This window comes from Biomphalaria glabrata, chromosome 1, assembly GCF_947242115.1.
Source record: "Biomphalaria glabrata chromosome 1, xgBioGlab47.1, whole genome shotgun sequence".
Taxonomy (NCBI): Eukaryota; Metazoa; Mollusca; class Gastropoda; family Planorbidae; genus Biomphalaria; species Biomphalaria glabrata.
In genome coordinates this window covers 21,935,134-21,954,506 of record NC_074711.1, presented here as the reverse complement: position 1 = coordinate 21,954,506, position 19,373 = coordinate 21,935,134, and the positions used below count along the sequence as shown (strand labels likewise).

At 36.2% G+C, this 19,373-nt stretch overlaps 2 protein-coding genes across 3 annotated transcripts; both read right to left on the bottom strand.

Annotated features, from left to right (window-relative positions):
* Window positions 1-211: 211 nt before the first annotated feature.
* LOC106072269 (uncharacterized) lies at window positions 212-9,085 on the bottom strand. Of its 2 annotated transcripts, none has more exons than XM_056028509.1 (4): window positions 8,945-9,085; window positions 4,062-4,183; window positions 3,191-3,247; window positions 212-1,157 (listed from the first exon to the last, which is right to left on the bottom strand). In XM_056028509.1, the coding sequence occupies exons 2-4, from the start codon at window positions 4,152-4,154 to the stop codon at window positions 870-872; spliced, it is 438 nt and encodes a 145-aa protein (XP_055884484.1). In that variant the 5' UTR covers window positions 4,155-4,183; window positions 8,945-9,085; the 3' UTR covers window positions 212-869. The 2 variants fall into 2 exon arrangements, with proteins under 2 accessions (XP_055884484.1, XP_055884478.1); XM_056028503.1 differs by lacking the exon at window positions 8,945-9,085 and adding an exon at window positions 5,398-5,485.
* A 4,070-nt stretch (window positions 9,086-13,155) lies between these two features.
* LOC106072270 (uncharacterized) lies at window positions 13,156-18,866 on the bottom strand. The gene is made up of 4 exons (XM_056028381.1): window positions 18,774-18,866; window positions 17,790-17,920; window positions 15,755-15,805; window positions 13,156-14,609 (listed from the first exon to the last, which is right to left on the bottom strand). The coding sequence occupies exons 1-4, from the start codon at window positions 18,793-18,795 to the stop codon at window positions 13,743-13,745; spliced, it is 1,071 nt and encodes a 356-aa protein (XP_055884356.1). The 5' UTR covers window positions 18,796-18,866; the 3' UTR covers window positions 13,156-13,742.
* Between the last annotated feature and the right edge of the window lie 507 nt (window positions 18,867-19,373).

Sequence of the window (19,373 nt, the reverse complement as noted above, 5' to 3'; positions counted from 1 at the left end):
ATAACAAGCAAAATGAAAATACGTAATTGTTTTTATTATTCATTGCAGAATCATAAAAATACACATTGAAATGCTTTATACAAAATCTGATCTTTAGGGTTAAACTGAAAACTGTATACAGAGAACAAGGTAACAGACTACACAATATATATATTGTTACGAATGAACAGTGACAGGTAGAGGTCACTATGTGTGACCCCGGCGAGAAGACACAGCACCGAGTGTTATCTGGAATCTATGCATGTAAACAAAGACAGGATGGGACGTGCCTCACGTGTTGTTCCAGAGGACGAACAGATTTACGAAGGGGGGCATTGTGACAAATGAACAGTGACAGTTAGAGGTCACTACGTGTGACCTCGGCGAGATGACACTGCAGCAGGCATCCTCTGGAATCGACATGTATAAACAACAACAGGATGTGATGTTTCCTCCCATGTTGTTCCAGAGGGTACTAGCAGTGTTTTTGCAACAATAGACAAGCGATTAGGGACTCTTTATAAACCAGAGATGTTCATGTGAAAAGAGTCAGTACAGTCGTCGATACTGTTCTCTACTGTGCGAGACAGTAGAAGAGAGTGGACTTGAGCCGTTACAGTCGATACAGTCGATGTAAGACGTATACGCTACATGTTACAGTGACGAATTGTTATAGTTATAATTCAATAAAGTTATTTAAAGCTGAAAGTTGAGTCGTCAAGTTCTTTGCAGAGTTTCTTTTATTTGTGTGCCTAGTACATTTAGCCAGAAAATCAGAAATACGTAACAATATATATCCAGATCTCCGTCTTTTCTTTGTCAATTCAGTTCAGTCCATTTCAAACGTTTTGTTTCCTGTGTATGTAACAAGTGGGAATAGGAAAAGTTTGTTAACATTCAATGCAGACAAAGGCCCAGTAACTCAACATGGCTTTATATCTTTCAGTGACGTACCAAACCTGCCCCAGGGTGTGTGTATGGGCTGGTAACGAGAGTCTTTCGACCGGGGTGGGGCTGTGGAGGCGCCCCACGTGCTCCATGTGGCGTACTGCAAGAGAGGTCGCACCAATCACAGCTCTGAGCTTTGAACTGGCCATTTCAGCCCGAGGGCTAGTGTTCAAATCTCGGAAAACTTGCTTGTACCTCCTCAAGACATTATATAGGTCAGTGAAGTTTCCCTAAACAAAACAAAAGGTAAACTTTTAATAAACGTGTGAGGGGTAATGCAGAAAAATAAAAAGGAAATTAGATATGCAATACATATAGCACTGAACCATAGCTTAAACAATACACAAGGTTACAAAAGACAGTTTGTGTGGAAACACAAACTCAAAATCGGCCCCCGAAGAGGTCCACCCAGGCAGGCTTCAATATTTTCAGAAAGAACATCCAAATGAAATTATAAATGAGAGATAAGAATGGAGAAAGAAGGTTAACAGATCTTGTGTAGTGCCCCAACGGTCCCGCAGATCAAAGGATAGGTGTAAGTGAATGTAAAGTTAGATGTGAACCTGGCCTAACTAGTTCCCCTTTTAGACCTTGTGGTCTATAGGGCAGATGATGTAAAGTTCATCTGTCGTTGTGGCCTACGGTTAACGAGGGTGTCATGTAGCCAGCACAACGACCAACCGCCTTTGCTTTTCCCCAACTAATGTCAGGTACCCATTAGAGCTGGGTAGACTCAGAAGTTGAAAATCCCAGTCTTCACCAGGATTCGAACCCGGGACCCTCGGTTCTGTTTTTGTGGCCTACGGTTAGCGAGGGTGTCATGTAGCCAGCACAACCACCAACCGCCTTTACTTTTCCCCGTGTCAGGTACCCATTAGAGCTGAGTGGACTCAGAGGCGCCCAAAGATGCCAAAGTTGAAAATCCCAGTCTTCACCAGGATTCGAACCCGGGACCCCCAGTTCGGAAGCCAAGCGCTTTACCGCTCAGCCACAGCGCCTCCCCTGGCCTAACTGGTGTCTTATAATTGATCTAATTGTTTTGAAAAGGATCAATCTCTTATTCGAATCCTCCAAAAAAAAAAATAAAAAATTCCGCAATAAAAAAAAATGTTTTGAAAAATGAAATTTATAAGATCACTATTCATTTTAAATTAGGTCTAACTTTATAATGCATACTAATTAGCTTTTTCTCTTTAAAAAACTGCTTGCATAACTGATTTTAAAAATTAGATTTTTCGCTTTCAGAAAAAAAAAATTAGCCGTTGCATTAGAACTTTGAATGATCTAAAATATTGTGATGTCGGATTTTCAATATCTTTTCTAGTTTACGAGATCTAAACGGGACAGACGGACAGACGGACAGACGACAGACATTTCGCACAAAACTAATAGCGTCTTTTCCCCTTTCGGGGGCCGCTAACAAATACAACCTTGTAGAAGTCAGAGAGACACTAACATAAATGCACATTTCTTATTCTATATACTAGGATAAATTCATACAAGTGCCATTAATGCAGGGAATTAACATGCATGACTAGATTTCCAAATGGGATATGTATAGTATAGAACAAAATAAGAATATTAGACTGAATAAAAAAGTGGCCGCCCTTTTATTCTCAACACGTTGAATGAAATCTGAAAATTATTGCTAATAAAACACGGCAGGCGATATTGTTTTTTTGAGCACGAAAACCGAGATAAGTGTTTGAATGAAACGAGTCTGTAGTAATGTAATAGGAATACATTTCCTGTGGTTAGCGTGACCTTCTGACGCCTGTAGCGAAAGGGCCCAGAACAAGAGGACCGAGAGGTCTGACGCGAGCGACACAATTGCAGTAATTGTCGTCTGCATTGTGGAACCTTCCTAACGGTCAACGGAATAAATGGAACGCACAGACGCTTCGATTTATGAATAGAATTTTTCGAAGGTTGAGACATTGGATACCACTATCAGTATATCAGTCCTTTGTCAGTATGGGAGCATTTTATGACACCGAGCATTAAAAACAGACACGGGAACTCTTGTTCCCATCACAATTCAATTATTTAATAACAGATCCAACTTTTTAAACTTCACAAGTAGGGTATACTTTTACATGAATCTATGGTATGGGCGTATACATCGTTAGGTTTCAAATGTATTCTTATATATCTTGTACAACTGTAAGAAACATTTCCTCAAGGATAACGAAGGTTATTATTATTATACTAATTTTTATTATATGATTATTGATCTTATTAACTTGCTATAACGTAAACTTACCACTTCTATGGGAAGATGTGACAGATTCGTCAACTCTAAGTTGGCACTGTAATTTTCCTGGAAAATAAAATTGATGCAGCCAATATTTAGAACTCAATTTATCATCGTGTTAATCTGGCTATTTATAGCTTGATCTATTCTCATTCTGGCTACTAATATTGTCTTTTTTTCTATTTCAATTTTTATAATTAGATCAGCTAAGTTTTAAGTTGTTTTCCTTTAAACCTTGGTCTGCCATGTTGAAATACTAGAACCTTTTTGGATATTATGTGCATGTATAAACTGTAGAAGTGATTTCAACGTGAAAGATTATATCAAAATGTATCACCATGGATTAGGGTTAGGGTTGTTAAGTACGAACTTCTCAATATTACTGTCAGTCTTCTCACGTGGTCTTAATAGGGAACCGTCGGAGCACTCATCTAAACAAGTGTCATATCAGACATATCAAACAACTTTTAATTGATCAAAGGGAGTTTGTGTTAAATGCAAACTCGAAAGAAGCACCGCACTTGCAATTTCACTAACTCACACCTAAATATCATATACAGTTAGGGTTATCGGATTTCCAATGGTGGTTTTAGTTTTTGATAGTGAAAGGCGGAAGACAGACAGACAGCATTAAAACAATAGCAATCTTTCCCTACAGAAAGTCGGGTGCTGAAAATTAAAAAAAAAATATTTTTTGCTTCCATGACAACCTCTAAAGTTAAAACTTATGAAATGGTTTTGGAACTACCATTGATGAGACGATACTATGATCAATGCTAAAAGCCAGTTTCGTACAAATTTCAGGATCTTTCTTCAATGAAAACATCCCCTAAAATTAAGACCACAAATACTATTGCTTTATGAGTAATGAAGTTCTTACCACATGACGAACCAGACGTGAGCCAGCAGACGAACAGTTGCGAATGTATTCCCGGAGACTCGTCCTGCACAGGTCGTGACTGGAATGTGACATGGCGGTGTTAGAGCACAGTGACAGAACACCTAGAGACAGAAGTGCATTTCTATTTAGTGATTGATTATATCGATCAATCTCGTGATTTGTATATGTTTAAAGCGTATTTTGAAACCAATATATGTAATGGATCTGATTCTTTGGACTTGTGAATTTTTGTCTTGTTCATAATGTGGCAGAAACATCTTTTTTTAAAAGTATCAGACAGAATGAGGTATTATTTTACTAATTCTGCATATTTCTTTTCAATAAATCTAGTCAATAATTTCTATATCAAACGTTATTTACAATTCTATTAGAACATTTCTTTGTTTATTATATCTGTGTGTGTGTGCACCAATACGTTCTTTTTTTTCTCTCAGTTTTTGTTTGCTTTTTTTTTGGTTTAAATCCTTGAACTATCTAGAGTCAATCTAGACATTTCACATCATACTTCTCAGATTAGTTACAAGCTATCTAGACTAGAGTCAATCTAGACATTTTACATGATACTTCTCAGGTTAGCTACTGGACTTGTCTCTAAGAACCAGCCATCAAAAGTAATTTTGTGTTAGTAATTTTGTTATTATAATCTTATTTGGTAGCCTACTAGCCCAATTTAAGACTAAATGGCATTCTTTAAAAATAAAACAGAAGTGCGTTGTCATAGGCAAAACTCAAGTTAAAGCTGAATACATCTAATTAGGGACTTTGTTTTCCAGCCGAATGCCCTAATAAGCTAACTAAAATGAAAACAATTTTATAACAAAAGATGATAATTATGCCCGCCTGCATAGAAGCCACGACTACAGATATTTAATAATAATAATACAGAAAATTTTCTATTAATTTTATATGTTACGGCTGAAAAAAACAACTATACTTTTATTACTTTTATACTGTTCATAACTGCTGTATAACCCATACAAATATCTCTTTTTGCACATTTTTCCCTCGATAAAATCTTATCTATCGTCCAGTCTCTCTCTGTATATATATATAGGTGCCGGTACTCAGTGATGGATTGCGTAGCTTTTAACTACTAATAAATTAATAAAGAAGGTTTAAAATGTAAGAAAAGTAATAATATTTCCCCACATTGACAAGTTGCCGGTCCGACGTACCAGTGCGTACCGTCACAAAAAAAAGTATCTCTATGTCTATGGTGTAAAGCTATAGTTCAACCAGAAAAATATAACTAAAAAAAAAGTCGCACTGATTATCTATGCAACAAATGCTATTGCCAGATATCGTCAAGCCTTACTAAGACAAAGCATTAAGAACAACATTTTCCCAAAGCTTTATGAGTGTTGTAAATAACAATAGTGCTTGTATATCGTAGACAAAATCTCTACAAGTGTAACTTTATGTCAGCAGTAGCGTATTTATATATGCATAGCATCTGAAGTACCAGATCGAGCTCTTCAGATCCAAAATTGGACCAAAAAGTTGTTTTGGTTTCACTAATTTAAAAGTTCAGATTTGCATAAGCTGAACTCGCCTAAGCTCCATTATAAAATATCTAAAATTAGATTTATGCTAATTAAAGGTACGGAAATTCCCTGAGTCCACATTCTTTGACAAGGTATTAATGACAATAGAACTCCTGTCTGCCATTTGTAGGTTGAAAACTCAATAGAGTTGCGGTTATTTGACCTTGTCAAGGTTTTTACGATCGCCTCTGACACACCTGTTACGGTTCACTGCCAATGAATGGAGACAAATAACGAGAAAATGAAATTAAAAAAAAATTGAAACAGAAAAAATTGGAAGCTGTTTATTGTTCTTGAATCCTTCCCTTGTCGATTGGCTTATTTACCTGGCCGAAATGTCGCCCAAGTATTGCGTTTTTTGTTGTTGTCACTCAGAGTTACTTAGAACTTTATTTTTCCAAAAAAAAAAAGAAGATACAAAAAATCAAGCAGGCCAAATAAATTTTCCACTTGAAACTTTGGGTTGGCACCCAAAATGTGAAAGTACACACTTGTGTTGGGAGAGTTTTTGACATTGATTGAAAACTCCCTCTAGTTTAAACTCAACCAATAGAAACAAGTTTTTCTCAAGAATAATACAAACATATTTTCTTCTTCTTCTCTTCTCTAATAATAGTCGCGAGATTTGGAACATTGCATGAAGGCAGTTCGATGTCTGGGCTTCAATTCCCTTAACCACTGCCAAGCAGGACGTTTTGGCGCAGACGTTTTGGCGTAGCCGTTTTGACGCGAAATGTTCACATTATATATGTTCATTTTATTCTGTCCTTTAAAAAGAATGATACATATTTATATAAATGTATGTGTGTTTGTGTTTAAACTTTTAAAATGTAAAGTACACTAGTTATTTTGTGTTCATTTTATTTGGGATTTACGTTTGTTGTCTAATTAGTGTTAAGTCACTACATTTGTTTGTGTGAGGCAGTGGATTTCGGTCCGCTGGGTTCAAACCCGGGACCATCCAGACGCCATGTTCCGAGCTCATACCATACGACCAGGCAGACATCCATAGTTCACAACATACGTACATGAAATAGACAAAAGTATTAAAACGTTTTATTTTCGGGAGGGGGTGATAATGTACACTAGAGCGTAGTCAAATGAAAAAAAAGTTATAATCAAAAGATAAGTGTTTCCTAAATAAGGAACACAATTTTTACACCAAAATGGCTTCACCAAAACAACTATTGCGTACCATCACCATTATTCTAAACCTTTGCATATCTAGGTTGTATGTTTCAGATGAATATCTCTTTGGAGTGTCTCATGCCTAGTTTCCCACTAAGTATGTACGCTACTTTCGTCCTTTGGGAGTCCCTCAAGTCTTTCTCTTCGCCATTTTTAGCTGGATTAAACTACGACCTTAAACTGAGATACTCGCGCGCTCTATCCAGCATCTTCACTACCCGCCGGATTCAGGATGATCGTAGCCCGAAATTCATCCTCTCTGGACAACTCGCAATGGGCACAAGAAAACTGGTCATCCCCACCTCCGATATGTGCATGTTATCAAACGAAACCTCAAAGCAGTGGCTTCGATATCAACTCTTTGGAGGATCTAGCCCTAACCCGCCTTATGTATACGAGATAAACCCTGGTTGTTCTACGAGATGAACCCTGGTTGTTCTACGAGATGAACCCTAGTTGTTCTACGAGATGAACCCTAGTTGTTCTACGAGATGAACCCTAGTTGTTCTACGAGATGAACCCTAGTTCTACGAGATAAAACTTAGTCTTTCTACTAGATAAACTCGTCTTTCTACGACTAAAATAGGTTAACAACAAAATTAGTGGTAGCTAATAATAGCAGACTTAGTTACCATGACATATGGACAAGTGTTCCGAAGCTTCATTGTTGACCTCCTTCAGTCGTAGGACGACTAGGGTTCATCTCATAGAACACTTATTCATGTGACTTTGGAGCCTTATTTTGGAGAGACACTCCCGTCCACATATATATCACATGTTAAAGGGGCTTTCGCTTTGGTGGTAGAGGAGCTGGACATTTTTAGTTTTTCTTCTAGAGCTGAGGCCGATGTTTTTTTTTTTACTTTTTACTGTTCATAGTTTTCTTGGTCACAATCTCTCCCCACGTAGTGAGGTCCAGAGCTATGTCTTCCCAATGGTCAGTATCACTGTTCACTGTTTTGAGGTCTCATATTATTACGGACAATGGGGCGGCCAGTATTTTTTTTTTAGCTAGACGCGAATTGCCCGTAAAGAATGACTTTGGGATGCGATTGTCCTCCATCTGGCGAACATGTCCGATCCAGCGCAGGCGGCGTTGTCTGAAGACTGTAAAGGTGTTGGGAAGATCCGTTCGCGCAAGGATCTCAGTATTGCACACTCTCTCTTGATCCTTCGGAGGCAGTGCAAGTGGAATAAGTTAAGTTTTCTTTCTTGCTTTGTAGTCCACGACTCACTGCCGTACAATAGCGTGCTCAGAACGCATGCCTTGTAGACCTCCATTTTGGTCGCTGTAGTTTGCTTCTGGTTTTCCCAAACTCTTGGCCTCAGTTTCGCGAAAGTGGAGGCAACTTTCCCAATGCGTTTTTTTGATCTCATCTTCTAGCTGTCGAAGCTTCATAATATGCTCATTAATTGTTTCAAAATGTCCTATTAAAATCACTTAAAATCTTTATTTGTTACACAGTTTATATAGAAAATATAAAATATAATTTTATCTTATAAGTTACAGACCTTATTTCAAAAGAGAAGATAATTACGACTGCACCTTTCATGTGTCAATATGTGTCAATCTAGTCATGCATGTTAGGACAGTGACTTAAACTCTGCTAAGTCATTGTATTTTTTGGCTGATTCAGGCAACCCACTCCATGTTCTAACGGCAAAATGGAAGAAGGTGCACTTGTACGAATTAGAAATGAATAAGAAATGTGTCTTTATCTTTGTGTCCTTCTGAGGATTCTATTAGATTTTGTTTTTGTATTTGAAGATTATGGCTCAGTGGTCTCGTATAATTACTACTTTACATTTTAACCTTCTTATCAACTGTGCTACTCTATTCAAATGTGAATATTTGTTTGCTATAAATCTCACTGCTTTTTTTTTCGTCTTTTCTAGTTTCTTTATGTTTTCTAGAGTTAAAGGGTCCTAAACAAAGTATGCATATTCTAATATTGGCCTAATCAAGGTTAAATAGCTTTCTAGTTTTATCTTCCTGTTTAACTTATAACTTATTTTGATAAACCATAATGCTTGTTTGAATTTTTAAAAATAATTTCATCAACAATATGGGGGTTTCATGATAACTTTGAATCTATTATTACAAATAGATGTTTTGAGTTTTTACAATACCTCTATTCAAGTCAGAACTTCTAGAACCAGCAGGAACAGGCCTGGACGCTGTTCACTGATCTCAAAAAATGACTCTAACGATTTTCCTTGAAATTGAACAGTTGATGTATTGCTGAGAAAAGAATGACTAACTCGTTGGCCACACGATATATTTTTCAAAGTAAAAACAAATGTAAATTTAGCTTGAGTAATACTCAGAATAACCTAGAATAGCTTAGAACAGCCAACACCGGTTTTGAAAGGACTACGGCGTTCTTGAAAAAAAAAGACTATTGCGTTCGGGAATTTCCGAATTTAATTATTATTGATTCAAGAGTTTAATTAATTATTGTTCAGAAAATTTTGCGCATCGTTTTTTAGCGGCCCCCGAAAGGGGAAAAGACGCTATTAGTTTTGTGTGGAATGTCTGTCCGTCCGTCCCGCTTAGATCTCGTAAACTAGAAAGATATTGAAAATTCAACATCTTGATATTTTAGACCTTTCAAAGTTCTGATGCAACGGCTACTTTTTCTTTACTGAAAGTGAAAAATTTAATTTTTAAAATCAACTATGTAAGCAGTTTTTTCATAAAAATAAACCATTTTTACAACTATTCACTATTAATAGTAACAAACACAAAAGGCTATTTAGTAAGAGAGATAAACATTAGCCATATTTTTAATGCATTTATACTAACGTTTTAGATCTTGTGTCTATTTTTTTTTTGGTAAATGTCTTGCTAAGTTAAGTAAGTTCTGTCATACTATTTTTCTTGGTCTGTTTTTAACCTTTTCTCCGCAGTCTCTTTTTCCAACGCCATTTTCCTTTTCCCTTTCAATTGCAATCTTTTCGTTTTTAAGTACCTTCAATTTGTCTTAATTGATACATTTCAATGCAAACACAGATTTTATTATAAAAGAGGACCATAAAGATTAAGACTACTATATCCTGGTTTAATGTTTGCAAAGCAAAAGAAAATACTTGTTAAGGTTTAACCATGTTCCCCACATATACAGTATTGCAAGTTTTGACATCATCACCGAATTGCTGCTTGTAAAATCTTTGGAAACAAACAACTTGGACACTTAATCGAGGAAAATATTCTTATAAAAGCTAAAAAGATTCTAACCATAATAAAACCCTCATAAAAACACTTTTTTAAAAAGCTTATATTAAGTGTCATGTATGAATTAGTTTGGATCAGTTGTATGATAATGTACCCAGGTGACCTGGACATAATAAATCTGTGCCATTAGAAACATTTTTACCAATGGTTTTTGTTTAGCTTTTAGCTTTCTCAATGCGCTATCATCCTAGCATTTGTCTGGACTAGTTGTGAAAGGAGGAGGGAAGAAGGGAGTATCTTGGTGAATGTTTACATGATCGTTTTTTTTAAAAATGTTCATGGCTCAAGGGGACTAATTCAACTTATACCACCACATATATCAAGTACGATATCTTTCCCTTGTTCAACATCCAAACAAAATAGTTTTCTTTACCAATTGTTAATTATCTTTTTTTTTTTAATTTTTAAATTAATTCTTGTGTAGTCAGGTAAAAGAAATAGGTGTGCACGATTTCAGCTTGATCCGAGATTGGGTGTGGGAGAAGTCACGTGTACAAACATTTTACCAGACAGACAGACAGACAGATAGAGTGAGTAGATAAAAGCTTTGTAAAGTCACACTTTGGCACATGATTTTATAATCACAGAGAAAATACAAAAAGATATAAGAGTTCCTTCGTTCCCATGGAAACAAATTCACAAGTCAACATCTTTTAATTCACATGAAAGCTTCTGTTATATTTTTAAAAATGTTTTGTTTGTGTAATGCACTATTGTAAAATGAATTTCCTGAAGACAAAAAGCTATAGACATATTATTATTATGTTAGAAACCAACGAGTATTCATTCTCCGTCTCTGCCAGGGTCGAGTTTTGCTAAAGAGAAACAAAATTCATTGTAGTTCCATTAACAAATGCCCACTGAGGAATTTTGTGGTTATTTGGTAGGTCTACAGCAGTTCTGCCCTCTGACAGGCAAGAATGTTTTGGGCCTCGAAGGTGTCTGCGAGGTCAGTTGTGACCATATCCCCATAGGCTCATTGAACCACAGGATATAGCGTTATTCTAGTTAATGGTTGCTTATCTTGAAGTTCAGGCTCATTGTGGATGTATTATTGGTTTTATTTTCAGCTTTTCATCTAGTATGTTATTATAAAGTATGGTGTGAATAATGGTTGTGGCTTTTTCTAGTTTATCAGTCTTTTAAATCCACCGGTCTTGTCAGTCCAAATATGTCTACCCCAGTATAGCATCAATTGACTCAAGAACCTCTTGTGACGAGTATTCGTATTATTATTATTATTATAAATTTATTATAAAACGTGTTTCGAATTCTCTGGTGCTGCCAGGAGCGACACACATTATAGGGGAAATATAATTCTAGTCTCCCTTAAACTGAACCCTTGACATTTTGTTTATACTAAGACAGATCTGCAGCAGTGCCGCTTTCCTTTGACTAGTGAAAATCTTCCTTGAAATTTTCAGAGGGACGAAGATGTCTCTATCGGCTGATACATTTATTATTGTTACGTATTTCTGAATCTTCTGGCTAGATGTATTAGTTGGCACACACAAAAAAAAACACAGCAAAGAACTTGACGACTAAACTTTCAGTTTCATATAACTTTAATGACTATTAACTCTAACTATTCGTCACTGTAACATGTAGCGTAGAAGACTGTACAATATCTGTCAGTTTACAGTTAGCTATACTTCGTTGCAATTCATCTCTTCACTTCGTTGCAATTCATCCCTTCTCAACTTTCCTCGAGCCGTATTCCACAGAACAGACCAACGACACACTTCCCAGTGTCGCCCCAGATCTCCCAAAGCTGAACCAAGTCGTCCTCAAGTCTACCGAATCAGAGCCGCACACGTCTTACATCGACTGTATCGACTGTAACGGCTCAAGTCCACTGTAGTTCGCTGTATAGACTTTAACGACAGTAGTCCACTCCAGTTAACTCTACCCTAGTTAACTTGCATCGAGTCGTACACATTTCTCTTCCACAGAGCCGCACACGTCTTACATAGTCTGTATCGACTGTAACGGCTCATTCACGACTCGTTCACGACTGACTTTCACATTAACTCTCTGGCTTATATAGAGTCCCTAATCGATTGTCCAAAGTTGCACAAACACGGCTAGTATCCTCTGGAATAACACGTGAGGAAACGTCCCATCCTGTCTTTTGTTTATACATGTAGATTCCAGAAAACATTGGCTGCAGTGTCATCTTGCCGGGGTCACAAGTTGTGACCTCTATCTGTCACTGGACATTGCTAGTACCTTTTGGAATAACATGTAAGGACACGTCACATCCTGTCTCTGTTTATACATGTACATTCCAGGTGTCACAGATGCCATTATAGATTTATTTGTATATTTCACATTTAAAAGCTTATGTGTAAATAGAAATATAAACCCTTGACTGAGCCTCAGGAATTACCCCACAAATCTAGATCCTTGACAGCGCCTCAGGTTTTACCCGAGACGTAATTACGATGTTGCAAATCTATTGGTTGATTTGAAAATAAATAAAGACATTTTAGCGCCAGAGAATTGACGAGAGTAGAAAGAACGCCAGTCGATAAAAGAATTTCCTAGTAGACAGTCGCGTTTTCTAAGAGCTCTGATTTAAAGCCTTTGTAATGTTATTTGTGCTTGTTGATCTGTAACTTGTACATAAGCTGTACTTACGTTTTATATTTAAATAAAGTTCCAGAGTTGTGTTTTAACAAAGAATCTTTTATTGTGAATCCTAGATCGTCATTTATTCAACTATTTTAATTCAAGTGAAATCCCCGGCGCCACAACGCACGTTGTGACACCAGGGAACACCCGCTGCTGTGTTATCTCGTCGGGGTCACACGTTAACCTCTTCCTGTCACTGGTCATTTGTAACATTATTATTGTTATTATTATATATTTGGTTCTATAGCTAGCTAATTTACGCTTTCACGCCAGTTCACTTAGTTAAACTCTCTCTTTTTTTCAGTTTTATCAAATCAAATATGTCGTGGAAACATTTTAATTAGCCTGGTCTCAAATATCAGAACGTCATTACATGTTGCTAGAAAATAAAAAAAAGTTTAATTTTGAAAAGTGAACAACACAAAACCATCTCGAAAAGAAATCAATACTCTTGATTGATTTATTTCCCACATACACAGTATATAGATATCGAACAATGCTGCCTGCTCGCCAATGAGGCTAATATACATTAAAGTAAAGAAACATTAATATACAATAATATCAAAATACACAAGAGATAAGTCCAAATTATTGCATCGAGAAACTATAGACAATGGCAACATTTAGTTTGCCCTGACATGAGTAAAACAAATAAAAGTATTTAAGAATCATTGGCAGAATGAACTATTTGTTCACATCTAGAGATCGTTCAAGAAAATAATTTAGTACACCCTCACAAAATTAGTTCAATAATACCACTACATTTGTATTAATTTAGATCACTCCCCAAATATTTAATTCAATAATAGAATAATACCACTACATTAATTCAGTGTGTTATTTCAATCATTTTTTCTTGTTCAAAAAATTCCAATGTGGCCTGAAGACTTTCTATGAATGAGAACAGTGTTGTTAGATCTAGGTCGAGATTTGTCTTTTGGCTTGTTCTCTTGAACTCTTGAACTTCAACCTTTTCTTTTAGGTTTGTATTTGTGTGTGTGTGTGGGTGCATTTCAATATCAAATGTAAACTCTGGACACTTTGTTATGAATATAATATCTATTCTTTTGACTTTCTTAAGGATTGATCAACAGTCTTTTGTTTCCTTCCTTTCTGACCTTTCTTGAATTCCTTTTTTGGCTTTTCTTCTGCCGGACTTTTTGTTTCACTGGTTTGTTGATCTTTATTTTTATTTTTATTTCGACTTTTTTCTTTTTTCTTATCCATTTTAGAATTGTGTGTTGTCTTGGCGACGGGTGGTGGACTAACAGAAACAGTTTCCTTCGTTGTCTTTTTATTTTTACATTTAGCTCCCTTAGCAGAAGTGACGCACTTCCGGCGGATCTTTTTTTTGCCTTCATCCACATTTTTGTTCAGATTCCCTTTTTTGACTTCACCTCTGTGACCTTGACCCTGTGTTGTCGTCCCGTTCAAAAGATGAGTTTGAGACTTCACTTTCTTTCTTGTATTGGTGATAACAGAACCGTTTATTCCTTTACTTAGCTGACGAGTGTTGTTGCTCTGAGCACCTTGTACTCTGCTTGCTGGGATGTTAGGATCCTTTGGTTTTGTTATATTTGTGGTTGAATTAGTTCTCCCGGACATCAGAGTGTGACATTTGTTGCACATTTTTCCCCAACACTCTAAAGCGTAAAGAAACTCTTTGGCTACTCTGTGTGTGTGATGATATAAAGATTGGACACTGGTCACTTTGCCACACTTGTTTTCGTCTAGCGGCTCTCTGGAAAACAAAGTTATTACCGAGAGCTCGGAAGCAGACTTGATGTCTTTAATCACTTGCTCCAGTAATTCAGAATAATTGTTAGCGTTTTGTTTCACTTCGTTTTGCCAGCTCTTCTGGCCAGATTTTTTTAGTTGTGTCATGTTCATTTTGAAGTGATCAAACTTAGATTTATAAGCTGTGAACTGAGGAAGAAACAAAGATAATTTAATAGGATACAAATTGAAAAGTGCATTCGATGATAAATACTAAAAATATTAATTACATTTAATTCGCTTTTTCCCCTTCGAAGTTTAACTGGATTTTTACTCGACTATATGAGGGTGTATTTTTTTAAATATTTCTATTGCACACTAAAATAATAACAAGTTGTTTTGAAGATGTGTTGGCTATTAACGTAGTAATCAAGCTAATGAGAAGAAACATTAATTAATTATTATTGTAGTGAATTCAGTGAATACACAAATGTCCTTATCGGTATAGCGTTATGTGGATCACTTTTAGTCAGAATTATTTTCAAGTATATACCCAGTTCAATAACACACAACCCTATTCCTTGAACTATTGAGTGTTAGGGTTATATAGAGGCATTTCAAATATTGATATAGTGCTAGGAATTAATATAGTGCTAGGAATTGATGAAGTGCCATGACTTGTAAAAGTGCTATGAATAAATAAAGTGCTATGAATAAAGTGCTATGAATAGATAAAGTGCTATGAATGTTATCTTGAGCTTGTTGAAGCTTGCTGACACATATATTCACGAGCAGGAAGAAGGAGTAAAACAGAAGTAGGAGAAACTGAAGGGGGGTGGTGGCTGGGAAGTATCTTTTCTCAATGCTTGGAACATTTTGTTGTTGTTGTATTGACTTGTTGGATAGAGAAGTCTTGCTTAAAACCAAGGTGCTCCATAAAGTCACAGTGGGTCAATGAGAGTAGTCTAGTGCTAACATCATTGAACAAGTGCAAACATAGTCATGACCTACTTTCATTCCTTAGGTAATTGGAATAAGACAAAGAAAAATCTGTTGGCTAATAAATTGTAACACTGATATGTTTTCAAATATTTGCTTGTCTTTTAGAAATAACTTCACACCTTAACCTTCACAGACCATTTAATTTATCCCAAAACAATCAGTCTGATGAGGATTTGATATGATCCGCCCAAAAGGGAAATAATTATATTCTATTAAAATCTTTTGCAGTAATAGAGGGACAATAATTGTGAAAGTGTGTGAATTAAAAAAAATGACTGCATGGTCCAAAGCGCTTGTGTTAGGGACAGCCAACTTAGTGCTAAAAGCAGACGAGATCTATGTAATACACTTACGTTGCTTTTCCGACAGGTCATGTGACAAGTCCAGTTTATCTCATATGCTTTCTAAAATATTCAAATAAAGTTTAAATAGTAAGAACGTTATATCCACTTATCTTTCAATTTACAAGCAACAATACACACACATACAAATTAAATACACATATATACACATTAAATACACACACATACACATTAAATATACACACATACACATTAAATACATACATATACACATTAAATACACACATATACACATTAAATACACACATATACACATTAAATACACACATATACACATTAAATACACACATATACACATTAAATACACACATATACACATACAATACACATCAAAACAATCAAAAGATGATTACAACTAGATTGACATGGTGTCCGACGTGTGGGTGGTACTATGGACACAGCATGCTAAACTAATTACTTTCAGGTTTTCGTTGTTGTCTTGAGTCCATCAAAGTGACTTCAATTGTAGGCCTACTGCAACACGATCGTAACTTTTATAGTAAGTGTAAGTACACTCTGTAATGTGATCACGTTTGTAGGAGGAATGCATATCAAGTTCACTTAAAACTGAAAGTCTTCCTATTGCGTCATTTTTTCCCATAACTTAGTCATTTCTTCCCATAACTTAGTCATTTCTTCCCATAACTTAGTCATTTCTTTCCATAACTTAGTCATTTCTTCCTCTATGTCTACTAAAAATCCCCCCCCCCCTCTTTTTTTCTTAAGTAGCAAGAACTTTGTTCTACTACTTATTCTTTTGAAATGTAGGCATTACATTTGTTATTGAGATGTCAAAGTACATGGTTCTTGTGCCAGGCCAGTTCACCGCACCTGCTCCATGGACCTCTGACCCTTTATCAGTCAACGTTCGTTCTGGTCAAATATCAAACATACCGAAGGCCACTTAAAAACTGACAATACTACCTACTAAAACCGCAACTCTTACGCAGCACAGCGATTAGTACTTATGTTAGAAGCAATCGTAGTAATGCCAGGGAACCTATTTATATCACATGCCAGGGAACCTATTTATATCACATGCCAGGGAACCTATTTATATCACATGCCAGGGAACCTATTTATATCACATGTCAGGGAACCTATTTATATCACATGCCAGGGAACCTATTTATATCACATGCCAGGGAACCTATTTATATCACATGCCAGGGAACCTATTTATATCACATGCCAGGGAACCTATTTATATCACATGCCAGGGCACCTATTTATATCACATGCCAGGGAACCTATTTATATCACATGCCAGGGAACCTATTTATATCACATGCCAGGGAACCTATTTATATCACATGCCAGGGAACCTATTTATATCACATGCCAGGGAACCTATTTATATCACATGCCAGGGAACCTATTTATATCACAGTAAAGCAGGAATGGAAAAGAGTGCTAGAGCTTAACCCACAGGGCATCGCTTACCTTGATTACACACGTGTCATAATTAAGTTGGGTTCTCTATCTATCTATCTATCTATCTATCTATCTATCTATCTATCTATCTATCTATCTATCTATCTATCTATCTATCTATCTATCTATCTATCTATCTATCTATCTAAAAATGCATAGTATGTATATAATAGCAAATGTTCTATTTTATTAAAATATTTACATTTATACTTTTGATTTCAACTGTTCTACTTATAAATGCATTCAATAAAGCATGTAAAAGATATAAGGACAGGATTTCACTTCTGCTAGCTTCTTGACAAGTTGTTCCGTATTTACAGTCCTACTTTTTAAAGTTAGCCTTGGATCCCCCCCCCTCCCCGTCACCCTGCCCCCTTTCCATCTCCCCCCTCCATAATATGGACTAGATTAAGAAAGTGAGATGCTTTGATGTTACATTCTTGTAGTCTAGTCATTGTTGACTAGTTTGATTATCAGCAACTCTGTGATAACTTACAGACTTTAACATGTACAGTTGACGTGAAAGACTTACTGTAAACTCGCAAGACTGTGATAACTTACAGACTTTAAACTGTTGAGGTGAAAGACTTACTGTAAACTGGATCAGTTTCTGTATAGATGTCTTACAGTGATCGACTCGTTCACATCTTAGTAACACTTGGATGTCATCTTTTACGTCGTGACAGGCTGGACATGTAGAGATTAATGTCAGGAGACAAAACCCTTGGAAAAAATAAAAGCAAAATCAAATAAACAAATGGGCCTTTTTTGTTTTTGAGCCAAATATTTAACAAAATCTTTTTCCTGGAAAATAGTCAAACAATTATGTCAATGAATATAAAATTTGGTAGCTTCTGAGTCATGGTTCATCAGACAGACAAACATTTATATGAAAACAAAATAGTTATATTGAAAGTATGAAGAGTTTCTCCTTTTCTGCAAGTCTCAGTTCGCAGCCTATGGGTTAAAGTCACTGATAGAATCAGAATGAACAACAGCACGTCTCTTCATTTGAAGTGAAGACAGAGCCGTTAGTCATTTCTAACATAAAAAGATTTGAAAGACCGTCTCTATCTTTTCAGTCTTTTAGGGATGTAATATAGCTAGGGCTATTAGCCTTTTAATGTCTTCATGTTGACTACTGGGAAGACATCGCCCTAGACCAGCCTAAGGAGGAAAGAGGTAGTGACATGGACAGCTATGGACAACGAGGACGCAATGGTATCGGACCTGAAAGAGGAACGAGCCAAACCAAAAAGGTTAGGTTCCTCTACTACCAGAGCAGGGGCGTTACTTTCACCTGGTTGAGAATATTTCCCCAGCTCTACACTGACAACAACAAGTGCTCTTTAAAACGAACCAAAGTTTTTATACGACTGAAAATATCTTATCTTGTAAATTACAGACATAACTTTAAAGAGAAGATAATTACGTCCTAGACGTAACGATGTGTTAATCTAATCATGTATGATAACTCGAGAATGTCGTAATGCATGCATTTTGTTGTTAAACATATTTGTTTATTGAGTTGAACGAATAATTAAGTTTTTTTCCCTCTCTAAAGTGTAAGTCCTACCCCAAAAAATGAAATTTGACATTTTTATATAACTCAATTAAAGACTTCCAAATACTGAGACAAATTCTAATTTTCAATACAGTCGATCGACTGCTTACTAGAGACATTGGGATCTCTTTATATATGAAGCCTAGTTTTCGTAGTCTATAAAAAGATTTGGTGATTGGGGCTCCGCCACATCTGTTTCTGTTCTTCACTCGACTCAAACACTTTCCGAAATGTGATCATCGCTGATCTATTGGGTAATTAAAACCTCAAGATTAAGATCGACTCTGATCTGCACGCTGAGGTCCTTCAGAATGAAAGAAAAAAGTTATATAAAATTCACACTTCTTAAACTATATTTAGTTACAACGTGGGTATGGAATTATCCCTCTTGTTTTCTTTTTCTCTCTAGTCCCACAAGGGTTAACGATAGTACTAAAATGTATGTGTGGATATGTGTGTGGATGTATGCGTTAATGTGTGTATGTGGATGTAGCGCTAACCGCAGCTAAATTAAGAAAATTGATTTTGGAAAATCACTTAAAATGTAATCAAACTTCCTTGATTCGCCCGCCTCTCCCTCCTCCTTTCCCTTTTACGACTGTCTCAACGCAT